The 14,688-nt window shown below is 53.0% G+C and overlaps 1 protein-coding gene across 1 annotated transcript; it reads right to left on the reverse strand.

Annotated features, from left to right (window-relative positions):
* Window positions 1-632: 632 nt before the first annotated feature.
* UCHL1 (ubiquitin C-terminal hydrolase L1) lies at window positions 633-13,546 on the reverse strand. The gene is made up of 9 exons (XM_075543587.1): window positions 13,514-13,546; window positions 13,326-13,391; window positions 12,861-13,241; window positions 9,639-9,789; window positions 6,986-7,071; window positions 6,858-6,905; window positions 5,498-5,564; window positions 4,323-4,381; window positions 633-1,046 (listed from the first exon to the last, which is right to left on the reverse strand). Exons 1-9 carry the CDS (start codon window positions 13,544-13,546, stop codon window positions 960-962), a joined length of 978 nt encoding a protein of 325 aa, XP_075399702.1. The 3' UTR covers window positions 633-959.
* Between the last annotated feature and the right edge of the window lie 1,142 nt (window positions 13,547-14,688).

The raw sequence follows: 14,688 nt of genomic DNA on the forward strand, positions 1-14,688 counted from the left end.
CATCTTTCTCCCAGTCTGCACCTATGGCCTCGTGGGGAGTTCCTTGTGATCAGTTGACTGAGGAACAGAAAACCTGTGCTTGGTTTACCGATGGTTCTGCACGATATGCAGGTTTCACTTGAAGGTAGACAGCAGCAGCACTACAGCCCCTTTCTGGGACCTCCCCGAAGGACACTGGTGAAGGGAAATCCTCCCCACAGGCAGAGCTTCGAGCAGTACACCTGGTTGAACAGTTTGCTTGGAAGGAGAAATGACCAAATGTATGACTATACTGATTCATGGGTTGTGGACATTGTCTTGGTGGATGCTCAGGGACCTGAGATTGTGATTGGAAATCAGTAACAAGGAGATATGGAAAGTGGTATGTGGATAGACCTCTGAATAGATCAAAAAAGTGGAAATTTGCGTCTCATGTGAATGCTCATCGCAGGGCTACCTCCTCTGCAGAAGGGGACATTAACAATCAGCTGGACAGGATGACACCTTCTGTGGAAGCCAGTCGTCCTTATCCCTAACCACCCCAATCCTTGCCCTTTCTCTACATACATCTCAATCCTTATGCAAACACAGACAAGCATCAGTGCCTTTGCTTCTCTAGCGAGCCACATTGAACACAAACACCTCAGGCTGTATATCAGCAGAAAAGTTTTATTCTTTTAACAATATGATTAAACCACACCCCAGGCCATCACGTCCAGATATAAATCAAAATGAGCCACTTATAGCACGAGACCGATATTAAGGTACAAGACATCCAATTGGGGGGGGGGGGGTGCCTGGCCATCTGAAGCGTGCACTCGACGGTGCTTGAATCAGCAGTGGCGTTGTGCTGCTGCGCGGATGTGGCTGAGGGGAAGCGCGTCTACAGAACGGAAAAGGACAACAGCTGCTTGACAAGGACGGAAGCAATTTCGAGTGCAGGGAGAGGTGCGCAATTTCACGCTGAAGGTGAGCGGGCATTAGGCTGCCTTGCAGAGGGCCACGGCCGAGAAGCGGACCTCCCCTTGCTCACGCTCCGTGAATTCTCTGCAGACCTTGGCCGCATCCTGGAAGGGAGGAACGTCATTAATATCCCAACGGCAACAAGGCAAAGGCGGGCTTCAAAGGGAACACGGCTCTCGGGCCGTTTGTGCGTAACACTTCACCAGGATCGAGTCTAACGCTTCCATTGGCCTTGACCCAAAGGGGCAGGCCAAGTTCAGAAGTTCTGCCTCTGTTCTTCACTCTGACTCCCTGGGGCCAATCCCTCCACCCTCGCCTCTCCAGGCCCACCTTGTCTCTCCATGTTCCTATTCCCATCTACCTCTGGTGAGCCCAAGGAGCCCTGTGACTGCTCTCAGGCAGGGTAGAACACGGGAGTGAGCCCTCCTCCCCTCCATAGGGCTTGAGGGAAGCAGCAGCCACCAGTCAGGGATGACAGTACATGCAAAGAACTGCTTTTCAGCAGCTGAGTCCTTTCTTAATTCTACCAAAAATTGGCTTTAAAGTTTAAAACGGGTTCACACTGGTTCATTCCAGTTTGACAGTCTCTAGCCCAGTTATACTACATCGGAATCCACATTTTTAACAAGCTCACCAGGTAGTTGGGATGTGTTCAAATGGAGATTCCCATTCAGTGTACTTGGAGGGAAAGGCAGTTTCTCAGCAGAAGGCTGACCCAGAACAAACTGGTTTGGAGCCCTGATTTAAAGTCAATACCTGCCCTCCAGGTACAGATGAGATTGATTGATTGATGTTGATGTCTGCCCAACTTGTCTTTTTTTTAAAAAAGAGGCTACACTAACTTAAAGCCGAGCAATGTTTGACAGTGTCTTGTTTTTGTAAATCTATATTACCTAATTTCTTGAATTAAACTATCTTATGCTACCTATCTAGACCACTATCTCCTAGGATTTAGATATTTATGGTAGATTTAACATGTGCTATTAATGCTAAGATTATAAAGGTTGATAGCAGAAAATTGATCCCAATGTTAGTTATTAGACTCTAGAACTTGTGTCTTGAGATATGTATCAATTGGGCTGGTCTACTAGCAAAAGAGAAGAATGTGGCATCAGGATTGATGGAAGGCTAATTAACAAGCTGCGATGCACAGTGGGACAGCCTGGCTTTCTCAAAGTGAGGACTTGAAGTACTTGCTGATGAAGATCAAGAATAGACGTCTTCACTATGGACGACGACTCAACAGAAGGAAAACTAAACCCCTCACAACTGGTTGTGAAGGATTTCGTCTTGGTTGGACCCACAATCATTGCTCATGGAAGCAGCAGTCAAGAGCTCCAAAGACAAGTTGCATTGGGTAAGGCTGCTGCACATGACCTCCTTCGGAGTGTTGAAAATAAAAGCAAGGAGGTGACTGAGCACTGAGGTGCGCCTGATCCAAGCCATGGCCATCTTCAGTGGCTTCACGCGCACGTGGCTGCTGAGAGGACTGGAGAATGAAGATGGAAGAACTGATGCGTTTGATGACAGCGCTGGCAAAGGCGAGCTACCGCCCCATGGACTCCCAGACAAGCATGTCTGTCTTGGAAGAAGTACAGCCAAAACGCTCCTTAGAGGCAAGGGTGGCGAGTCTTGTCTCATGTACTTTGGGCATGTTGTCAGGAGAGACAGTCCCTGGAGAAGGACATCATGCTTGGGAAAAGAGAGGGGCAGCAAAAAAATTTTTAAAAGGAAGGCCCCCGACAAGCTAGATTGAGAGTGGCTGTCACAGTGGGCTCAGACAGACATTATGAAGAGAGTGTAGGAGCAGGCAGTGTTTTGTTCTGTTGGGTACAGGATTGCTAAGAGTCAGAGCCAACTCAAGAGCACCTAGCAACGACAATTAGAGGAGCAATTAGAGAACAAAGCCTTTCAAGTTGAGAGGGACATAGATTTGATCCACGAGCGCCCTCTGGTTGTTAGGCCCACAATGTTCTACTGAAAGCTTGTTCTGTGCAGTGACTAACAGCCACGTGCTTTCCTATTTATGGCATCAATTGTGGGCACTCCACCTCGTGTCTCCTGCACTCAGTCTCTTCGTGCTGCCTGGTGCCAGGAGAAGGGGCTCTACAAGATACATGTCTCTTAGAATATTGTCTAATCCCAAACCAAAACCTAATGCATTCTAACGCATACAGAGACGGTACAAATGAAGGCCCCAATCTGCATTTTGTGGGGCATAGTTTTACTGGAATACGGCCATCCCTATTCATTTATGCACGGTCTCCACTGCTTTGGAGTTCTATGGCTTGGGGACCGTTAACAGCAGTACATGCGACAGAGACTCAATGACCCACAGAGCACATAACACTTACTACCTGGCTCTCTCAAGAAAAAGTTGGCCAATTTCTGTTCTCGCACACACTAAGGGCTGAAAGACTGGCTATTTCAATTACAAATGAAATGGGTCTAGTTGTACAGCATTTCAGCTCATTAAGGAATTTTCTATTAGAACAGCAAAGTGACGAGACTCGTTTCTACCATAAAAAGGCCAAAACAGGCATCTACCAGCCTTAGACTACAAGTGAAAAGGGGCACCGAGCTCAGTAAAATAGAGGCTCAGCGAGAAAAAATAAGGAAGACCCTGAACAAGAGGACAGTCCTTGTGAGGCTGGTCAAGGCGGGGCAGTGGCCATCCTGCGTGCCTGGGGGCGCTCGTGAGGAGGGGTGGACTGGAGGACACGCCCCAGTGCCTTCCAGTGCAGCGCTCATCACCACCCCAATCAGAATTGGGTCCCGACACGTAAAAGCAACTCCTTCTCTACTTGGCCAAAATGATTTATGTAGACTTACAAAAAAAAGTTTAGATGGTCACCTTTACATAAGGATGACACAGGGATCCTAGATGCTGACTGTGTTCTATCTGTTACTCGCCCTCCACCCCACCCCGACTCCCCGAGGGAAACTCCTGAAGGGAGCTGCCTAACCTGAAACCCTTGTGCACAATCTAAGAGACAGGGCCGCATGCAGCAGTCGGAGCGGGGTGCCAGGCAAGGCTCAGGTGGCTGTGGCTGAGTGTTCTGCGGCTGGGATGTAACCTGACAATGGGACAAGGGCCTCCTGACGCCCACAAGGAAGTAAAGCACCGGCTTCTAGCTCATTCTAACTGTGGCTTGGAGGCAGCACACAATACAGATTAGTCAAGATCCTGACCTGAAGGATCTTGTTGAAAGACCTTAAGACAGACAGACAGAATTGGGTGAGATGATCTTTAAATGCCGAAAGACTGCTGCCAGACCGGACCACTGGTTGGTGCTGCTCATCCAGGAGCCAGCTTTTTACAGTAGACAATTTGGCTAAACTGCAGTCCCCGGAGGAACAAGATGGATGGCAGAGAGTACCTGCAGCAGGGAGTCCTCTGAACTGGAGCCATGGTTCACGGGAAAAGGCATTCGTCCATCTGCAACAGAGAGACCAGACATCAGGGTTCCCTGAAAATTCAACGTTCTCTGCACACAGCCTGACGGTTTGCCTGTCGGTCTCAGGGGAAGTATTAGGCTCTTCTGAACACCAAGGTCATGTCCGCCGAGGGATGACCGGTTAGAATGCTCAGTGCTCCTGGATCTCCTTCCCAGACAGTCCTACTCCACAGTGGAGGCACACCAGGCCAAACAAGCAACGCTGACACAGGCAGCTGAGCCCCACCTTCTAAGATAAGGGTGATAGAGGTCGTAAGCTGTCCACAGTCAGGAGAGGGGCGGTCAGAGAAGGCACCCCGAGAGTTCACATGCCCCTCTCAGCGACTATGACCAAGCCTGAGCCTCCGTGGCCCTGGCTGCCCTGAGACAGGCTCTGTAGTATCTTCTCAATGACTTGAGACGAGGCAGTGTGAGTTTTTCCCTAGTCACACAAAGCTTCCCGGATGCCTCATCTCCCGAGCTGCTAACAGAAATCCCTCGGATACACCCAAACTCTTTTCACCCTCCATGGCCAAGCACCAGCCTTTTACTAAGAGTGTTCTGGGGCTGAGCAGGATGGCGCCAGAGGCCAATGACAGGGTCGGCCGAGGGAAGGGAGCCGCAGCCAGGAAGTGGCGGGCACCCAACAGGTGCCACTGGTGACTGGAGGCCTTCCGTCTGCAGCGTCAGTGGCCTGCGGGGACGGTCTGGGCACAACGAAGGATGGATTCCTCCTGTAAGGGATCTTTGAATCCCATCAGGGAAGCCCGTCTGCAGGAAGCATTATTCCCTGGTAGAGTGAGCAAACTGACCAGACACTGGGAAGGGAAGACAGCTGCTTCTCGGGGCTGAAGAATTTGGGCAGACGACGGTCAGATCATCAGATCGACGTTTGGGTGGTCCCATTAGCACGGGACCGTAGGCAGTGTCGCTGCGCTGCTCTGGTGGAAATCCGAAGCAGTGTGTCTTGTGTGCAGTTCCACCCAAAACTTTTTGAAACACAAATCCAGGCCCACCCACCCCCATAAAATTAATGCCTGGCTGTGTTGAAAGAAGTCATTAACAACGACCCTAGGAGCCAAAACTGGGATGAGATGCCAGAAATCCGGCTAACCTACCAAGTTCATAGAGGTGGCCGTCCACGTTGTTAAACAGGATGAAGTGGAAGTTCACTTTGTCATCTACCTAGAGGAGGAAATGGGTTTCTCGTTACCTCAGCGTGGAGTCAGTGGGGCTCGTGAGAAATAGGCCGTCATCGTTCAAGGGAAGGATGACGGAACCAACTTGCTTTCTCAGTTGAACCATTAGGACTCGTTACTTGTGGATGTCCCACCGATCAGGGGCTGTGCTGAGCTCGCTGGGCCGGGGGCCACCCTTTGAGGCACAGCCACTGTTGCACACTCTTCCGCTCTTCCGGGACAGAGGGATCTAAAACTTGCGGAGGGTACGCATCTCACAAGGTCAAGGCCAGAAAGTGGCTGAGCCAGCTGCAGGTGTAAGGCTGAGTTAACAAAAGCCCTTGTGGTGCAAACAGTTGGGAGCCCTGGGCTGCTAACTGAAAGGCGGGTGGCTCAGCCCCACCTAGAAGCTCTGCTTCTGGGAGAGGAGACCTGGAGCTCTGCTTCCCTCCGATGACAGCCGTACACACCACAGGCAGCTCAGCCACAGAGAACCCCTGCAGGCCGCAATCCACTCGGCGGCACACAACAGCAGCACCTTAAATCTCATTCAACAAAGGACTCGTTAAATTAAAATCAAATCGTCCAGCAATTGCCAGTCTTTGTCGGTACCCATGACTCTCCCTTCCCAACACGGTGGGCAAGAAGAGTGTTCAAGTTGTTGGTCACTGCAGAAAACTCACTGGGCCCTGGCTGGAAGGAGCCCTGGTGGCAGAGTGGTCTCGAAGTGAGCTGTAATCCACAAGGTCATCTGTTCGAAACCAGCCACCACTCCGGGGAAGAAAAAAAAAGGTTTTCTTTCTGCTCTTATACCAGTTCCAGTCTCAGGCACACAGAAACGGGGCTGCCCTGTGCTAGAGCATCCCTAGAGTCAGCACACCTCGAAGGCGGCAAGAGCCGTGGATCACTTGCCAAGAAGCCATGGGGAACAGTGGGTTCCCCGCTGGGCTAGGAACTGAAAATCCAACAATTTGAAACTGCCAGCACCACCTCAGGAAGAGGACGAGGCCATCTATGCATCTCAAAAATGAGCCTTGGAAACCCCCAGGGGCCATGCTACCCTGTCCTACAGAGTGGCTGGGCTGATGGCAGCGAGTTCGTGGTGTTTGGGCATGTCAACTGCCAGCTCCAACTCTCAAAAGCCATTGAAAGGAACTGGTCCGAGCATCACACGGGTGGCATTTTCTAGGATGGAGGCCTTGGGTGAGGCAGTAACCTTGGTTGGGTCCCCTGAAGAGGCTCATGCATATCCTCCAGGACGAATGGTGGTGGCCAGGCTGTGACCAGTATGTGCACTTACCCGGCACTGACCTTCCTGTGCCACGGCATCGTGGGCTGCCTGGATAGCCTGCAAAAGAAGAGGTTCGGCAGCACAGAACCGGGCAAGGCATGGTTTCCAAGCAGGGTTTTACCACATCCCATGCCTACCTCGTTCTTTTCAAAGCACTTTGCTCTGTCTTCCGGTGACATCTTCTCCGTCTCAGAAAGAAACTGCTTCAGGACAGATCCATTCTCTTTAAAAATAATAATATTATTAACAGGGTACCTATTGGTACAGCTACCATCAGGCAAACAGGGTCAAATCTATCGTTGACTTGGGCAAAGTGCACAACGGCTCACGCTGATCCGTCTCGATCCGTAATTCAGCCTCCCAAGAGGTGGGCACCCATCCCCTTCCTCCCCAAATAGCTGCCTTCCACTCAGCCCCAGGGGCCTTCCCAGCCCTCCAGTGACAAGCTCTCCCTGGCCTCTGCCACCGTCTACTTTACCTGGCCGCTTCCCACTGATCCCCCAAGTCCAGCTCATCACTGCCTCCCAGCCTGAAGCCGTTTATAACCCTCCCTCAGGAGACATGTAGTGTCAGGCGGGTACCACTGTCTACTTCTCTGTGTACAGCACCCGGCGGCCAAGGTCGCACACACAAAGGCCTACTGTACTCATGACTCCAGGATTCCCTTCTCACCGAACAGCGCTCAGCTCAGTTTTGTTTCAGAGGAGCAAGTCCAACCCGTCATGTAATTATCCACAGACACAAGGCGACAGATGTCCAATAACAACGTCAAAAGCTAAATAGCCCCATCTAAAAACAACCGACGGTTGCCAACCAACGGGTTTTTGTGTGCCGTGTACATACACCTGTGCTGACTCACAGGGACCCTGTAGCGCCGTGAAGACCTGCCCCTGCGGGTCTCAGACTGTATACACATTCAGGGGAGCAGAAAGCCTCATCTTTCTCCCCTGGAGCAGCACGTGGGTTTGAACAGCTGACCAATGCAAAGCCCAGTCAGGCTCTTCTACACAGCTACAGCACGAAGAATTTATATATTAAAAGACCTTGATGTGAACTTCCAGCTCTCAAGATTTTTCTTTTAAATAAGCCGTTAGAGGACAATCACCCAAAATGTCCACTTCATCTCAGGACGATGACTATGTCTCAGATTGTTACCGGTGCCAGCACTGCCATGGGGACGGAAAAGGTATCGCACTCCCTGGGGTCACACCAGGGTGGCAGCGCGCCAAGCCAAGCCATAAGCCTTAATCCCGGAGAACCGGAGAGAGAACAAGCTGGTATTTTGAAAAGGCCACGCTGGTGATCCGGGCCACACCGACCTTGTCAGAAGACTATCAGATGCACGAAGCGAGCGTGGAGGTTACTCAGTTCTTACCACTGCCGCTCACTGTCTGAGCCCAGAAGATGGCCAAATACCCGCCCTGTTTGGGGACATAAAGTTTGACTGGGACACAGTGCCCCCCCCCCATTTGTTTAAATCCTGCCTGTGGCTTCCTTTGGAATGACAGAGGCCATGTGGATGTCCGGCCCAGAGCATTTACTCCCTAGCCTTCTGTGTGAGTCTGCCGAGCTCTCGGCTTCAATGACACCCACGGCCACGTCATTTCATCGCATCGGTGGTGTTGGCTGCCTCCAGGCCCAGGCCCAGGCCCAGGCCCAGGCCCAGGCCCAGGCCCAGGCCCAGGCCCAGGCCCATCCAGGGCTGAAGTCCTTCACCTGGTTTGGCTCAGAGCTGGCTCTTCTAGGGTTTCCACCTGCTCCCATAGCGAGCTGAAAGCACCACCACAGCCCCTGTGCCCAACTGCCCAGAGCTGTGTCAGTTCCCCTCTTGGTTATGGGACCCAGAAACTCCAAACGCACTGCCAGCGAGTGGACGCTGACTCACAGCGGCCCTCCCCGGCAGAACAGACCCGTCCCTGTGGGTTTCGGAGGCTGTAACTCTTTCAGGGAGCAGACGCGCTGGATTGGTGGGTTTGGGGTGCTGGCGTGGTGGTGATGAGCAGCCCAAGCCGTGCCATAGCCCACCAGGCCACCAGGGCTCCTGTGGCTCAGATAAAGACCAGGATATCTCCCAGCTTACTGCCACCTCTAACGCTTCCTGCAGGAGCCCTGGTGCTGCCAGACTTGTGCGTTGGGCTGCTAACCGCAAGCTCAGCAACTCAAACCTAACAGGCCTCCCAGGAGAAGATGCAGCTTTCTACTCCTGTAGAGCGGCAGCCTCAGAAGTCTCGACCCACAGCATCACCGTGAGTCGGTAGTGTCTCCGTGGTAGTCCGTGAGGGAATGCTTCAGGTTTAAGAAGTCAATGGGGGAAACGCAAGATTCACAATAACTGGCCCTCAGGGTCCTTGCTGTCCACCCCTCTTTACTGCCTGCACTATTCGGAATTCTGGGGCAGTACAAAACCTTACTCACTCACTCGTCCACACCAGGTGGACAATGCCAAACCAAGCTTTTGGGCCATAAACCGCTGTCCCGAAAAAGAAAGAACAGTAAGAATTCACCCACTGGCTTGTCTCTGTCCAGAAACCAGTCTAGTTCGAGACTGTTGGGAATGATGGAGTTGATTCTGGTCACAGCACCCCCATGTGGAGGCCCCGAACTGCAGATCGCCACACCTTTCTCCCACAGAGCCCCTGGGCTGAGCGCTTAAACACAGTGCCACCAGGAGGGCTCCTTATAGAAGCCACAGCCACGGCTCAGGTTGTCAGGCAGTGGCTTTGCTGAGAAGGGGGGGTGGGGGAGAGGAAGGACCAAGGGACATCAGCTGAAAGCAACTCGGAGGCTCACCAAAGGTCAGCTTGTCCTGATTATTGGCCACTGCGTGGATGAGTCCGATGGTGCCACACGAGTTTCCGATGGTCTGCTTCATGAAGTACACTTTGGGACTAACTTCCTGTCCCTTCAGTTCTTCAATCTGTTTTTTCCTGAAATTCTCATGCTGTGAACAGAGATAGGGTTTTCTGTTTCGACGGCCAAGTGAAAAGGCAGAGACCTGGCAGATGGCAGCAGTGAGTTCTACCACCATACCCGGAAATCCAAGTAGGATGTGTGCCTTGGTTCTAGAGCTGCCGGCCCGGTGGCCTCCGCCTGGTGGCCTCCCGCCCGGTGGCCCTGGGGGTTCAGAGCTTCAGACTCCACCCAGGTGCTGCAGTGCAGTCCCAAGCTTGGATGTGACCCAAGGCTTTGTCGAGACACCACTGCAGCCTCTCAGCTGGAGACGGACCGTGAGTCAGAGATTCGTCTCTTCATTTCGTCCTCCCTCCCTTCGTACCCTCACCATTCTTCAAAGCTCTACTTTGACTCTCTCCAAGCGCCTCCCTGCCATCAAGTCCATTCAGACTCCGAGAGACCGTGCATGTGGTTCTTAAATACATAAAGCAAGGTCTACTTCCCTGTTCCAAGGAGCAACTCAAAGAAAATGATCTCTCGGGGTAGGAAGGAAAGAGTAGCTCATCTAGAGCACCTTCCCGTCCTCCACGACAGAGCCGAGAGACGGGACACTTGCCTGGCCTTCCCAGCTTGAGGGCAGATCACCATCGGGGTGTGGGAAGAGACTGGTCAATCAATGGGATTAGGGTTTCTTCTGCAGGGGAACATGGGCTTAGCTGCATCGTTCACTAACCAGTTTTAGAGGTCTGGCTGGAATAACTTCTCAGGAAACTAAGTAAAACTAAATCAAAAAAGTCCCTGCCAGTGAGTCAATTGTGACTCACGGTGACTCTAGGGGACAGGGTAGAACTGCCCATGAGTTTGAGATGGTAACTCCTTAGGACAGTAACTTTTACAGCAGTAAAATGCCCTGTCCTTCTCCCTCGGAGCTGGCTGGTGGTTTCAACTGCTCACCTTGCAGTTAGCAGCCCAGGGTACAACTACACCCCCAGGGCTCCTTGTCTGGTTAAAAGCCAGGTGCTAGTGGGATAGACCCCGCCCCAAACTCACTGCCATTGAATCGATTCTGACTCAAAGCAACACCAACAATGATTTCTGAGGCTGTCAATAGCCTCATCTTGCTCCCTCAGAGCAGTGAGTGGGTTTGAACTGCCGGCCATGAGGTTAGCTACCCGACACTTAGTCCACCTCAAGTACAGAGCTCACCAACTTCCCATACCCAGCAAGATTCAGACAAGGCAAGGTCAGACTTCCAGCGCTACACACTGCGCGTGACTGCACATGGCTCTGCACGGCCTCACCTTCCACTCACTGCAGCCGCAGAGTGGGAAGCCGCAGTCTCACACCTGCCAGATCCCTGAACTGGCATCCAATGATTGATAAGAGTTCTCTCTTTTCCAGGTTCATTAAATTAGGGGGAGTGGTGATAGCTTCATCCTTTGTTTTTGGAGGCTTTGACATGAATATTTCACTGTGACCTAAAATTCGTGTTTTAAAAGGGGCCCGTTTAGGATTCCGCATTGTCCCCAGAGCCAAAATCGGATGCCTTCTAAATCATTCTTAGCTTTGGGGGAAATCTGTCTACATGGCAGCTTCAACAGGTACGTGAAAAATGAAAATCAAAGGTAATGACCTATTTGCACCGCAGTTTGTGAAAGCCCCTCACCTACACCTCCATCTTTTTGTCAACTGGCTTCAGTCTGTTTTTTTTTAATTTGGCAGAACAGGTGCTGGATAAACTTGATGGGATGAACTCAAGCTCTCTGGAAGAGAGGTCAGAGATTTCTCTAACAAGAGCGGCCTGAGCCAGCTCTGGAAGGCGGAAGGCGCTGCACCACTGCCCTCCAGAGGCTGTGCCTATCAACGTGCGCAAAACCTGCGAGTCATCATGGTGCCCGAGAAAGCTCTGCCGAGACAGAAGGCAGCGCCAATGAGAGGCTGGAACCTGCACTAGATGATCTGGCAAGCTCATCTGTGACTGGCAATCATTTAGCAGCTTTTTCTTTTCTTTCTTTAATTTTTACGTAAGGAAAGGTTTCAACATAATTTTTTTTAATCATGTCCATCAGATTATTCAAATAGCCTTCAGGGGCATTTTGAATCCACTCTCCTCCGTTTATAAGAAGGTCTGGAACTTCCCACAGGGACCAATTCATGCTGAGGCTGCGTCTAGAACGCCCAGCCTTTTAATGGTGCTTCCTACAGCTCATTCTAGGTCTGAGGGGATGCAAGTTTTTGCTAACACATTATGAGGCAATCAATGGCATGCAAATTATAATTAGCTGGGGCCCCCTCTTATCACCACGCGGCATCCTAGCTTCCTCTTTATACTTGGCGCTCAGGCTTTGAGGATCCTAACGCACGCACGTACACTTGCGGGAAGTGGACCATCTCATGAGAAATGACCAGGTTTACTTGGGCCCACGCTAATGGCTACCTATTTCATCCCGGCTACAAGGTCAAAGAAGGGGAGTAACGGGGTGTAGGGCCCGCCCAGAAGCCAGACACCAACATGACAGCTTAAAAGGGTAGCAGTCAAGAGCCTGAAACGACGTAGTAGGGGAGATATAAAGGAGACTCTGTAGCGGAAGTGGGGCGGGGGTGGGACGGGGGATGAAATTCCCCTGAATCCACGGGCACACAGCCCCAGCAGGCAGTGAAAGTGCTCAATTAGAGCAGCTATGGTTGCTAGGGACTCCGGTAAACGCACGCCCCTCCGTTTGATGGCCAGGTGGGAGGCTGAGAATCAAACAAACCAGGAGCCCACAGGTAGGTCACCGCCCAGACGGAGAAGCAGGCAGCCCGCCATTCATGGGCGTGGGAGTCTGGGTTCCAAGCTAAGGATCAAGGTCTATGCGAACTCATGAGCGGGGCAAGCTCCCTCCCTCGCTAACTGAGGGCACGTATCTCCCACATTAAAGGCCGCTCGGCAGGATGAGTAAGGAGGGCAGGGTGCGCTCAGACACCAGGCGTCCCAGTGAAGAGGTACCACCGGGACAGGCGCCTCCTTTCCCGGGAAGCGCGACCTGTACCCTCTGGGGAGAGGAGCGGGTCGGCCTCGCACCCGGTCGGGACCCTCGCCGCCCCCCACCTGGGGTCCGCCCCCCATCCCCGCCCTACCTGAGCCGTGAGAGGGAAGAGCAGCAGCAGCGCGCAGGCGGGCGCGGGCACGGAGCCCAGCCCCTCCTCCTCCAGCCCCAGCACGTCCACGAAGCGCCACTGGCCGGCGACCCCCAACCGGGCCAGCACCTGCGGAGAGGAGACAAGGCCAAGGCGGCCGGGCGCACGGCGGGGCTGGCGAGTCGCCTGCACCTGCTCGCCGGGCGGGGCCTTGGCGCGCGCCCCCGGCGCCCCCGCCCCGCTCCCTACTCCCCTCCGGGCGCAATGACACAGCACAAAGCGCGGCCCGCACGTGGCCCCGGCGAAGCCCCCCACCCCACCCCGAGCGGCCAGTGCCACGCCCTCGGGAACGCGGGCCACGGGGCGCAGCCACTCCCATCCCTGCCCCCTACAGCTGGAGCCCAGTCACCCCCAAATGCGGGGGGCCTGGGGAACGCGCAGGGCGGGGCTCCTCCCGGGGGGCACCTCCGCCTCGGAGTTCCCAGGGGACCGGGGCGGACGGTGCGAGACGCCACTCACTTTGTTCAGCATCTGAGAGGCAAATACAAAGGGAGACAGTAAGAGAACAAAATGGATCCGCGATACAGCGGCCTGGCGGGCGAGGGCGGTGCCCGTACTCGTGGTCCCCGAACCACGGGCCACCGGGCACTCACCTCGGGGTTAATCTCCATCGGCTTGAGCTGCATTTCGGCGGGCAGCAGGAGGAAGGGCACCTGGACCGGAGGAAAAACAGCGAGCGGAGCCGCCCAGGCAGCCGCTATAAAGCGCCGGCCTGACGCACTGTGGGGCCTGCGCAGGGGGAGCAGGGGCAAAACCAAGCCAGGGGGAAATGGTCAGGCGCAGCCGAATAGGCACGACCCCCCCATGCGCTGCTCCAAGTGGTACGACCGAGGCCCCCAAACCTTGCAGTCTCACTAGCTGGGTGAGATAATCCGGTGGTGGTGAAGGTGGTGTTGTGGGTGTTCTTTGAGTATATGAAGCACCCCCTTTTGTCCCGAAGTTCCTAGGTACCCCCCCCTCCCTTTCTATCATCGCCATCACCGGGAAGCTCTGGTTCTCTTGAAGCATTGAGAAAGGGCACAGATTCAACAGGTCCATATTTAATCCTACTATAAATACTCATACATGTCCCCCAGCTCTCGCCCCGGTTTGCATTTGACCTTAGACCATCCATCCTCCATGTTCAAACAAACCAGGACGGAGGTTCGTCTTCAATGCACTGATTTGAATAAAAGAAGAATCTGGATTATCACACAATACATTAGTGATGCTGATGTAATGTGGCTCCGAGGAAGAAGCGGTGCGGAGGGAACCATTTGAACCTGCGGCTGTGGCCATCTCAGGCGCAGAGGCCGGCTCGGGAAGACTAGCAGCAGGTCTTAGGGGAAGGATTCCTGGGATAGCCAGGCAAGAGGCTGAACAAGAAAACGCATTTTTAAAAGAATCGGAGCCTTTGAAATACAAATTTCTGAGCTCACTGTAGACTGCGTCTGGGAGGAGAGGGGGGTGGATGGCAATGTAAGGAGATACATTTTTCTAACGTTATCAGGTTTCAGCTGCAGCAGCAGCAGATTTCAGAAGGTGGAGGGACTAAGCATTGCTGAGCAATGAGTTAAGAGAACAGCAGGAACCTGTGAGAATAGCGCCAGGAAAGCTAAACCTTCGAATTGTAAAATACGAAGGCAATGGGAGGAAAATAGGTGTTTTTAAAACTATACTTACAACAACATGATGATGAAAGACTAGCTCTGTTGTTTACGGGCCCAAATGTAACAGGTGACAGAGGAGAAGGAGAAATCTGCTTTCCCCCTTCTTTTAAGCTATTGCC

Source organism: Tenrec ecaudatus, chromosome 3 (genome assembly GCF_050624435.1).
Source record: "Tenrec ecaudatus isolate mTenEca1 chromosome 3, mTenEca1.hap1, whole genome shotgun sequence".
NCBI classification, from domain to species: Eukaryota; Metazoa; Chordata; class Mammalia; order Afrosoricida; family Tenrecidae; genus Tenrec; species Tenrec ecaudatus.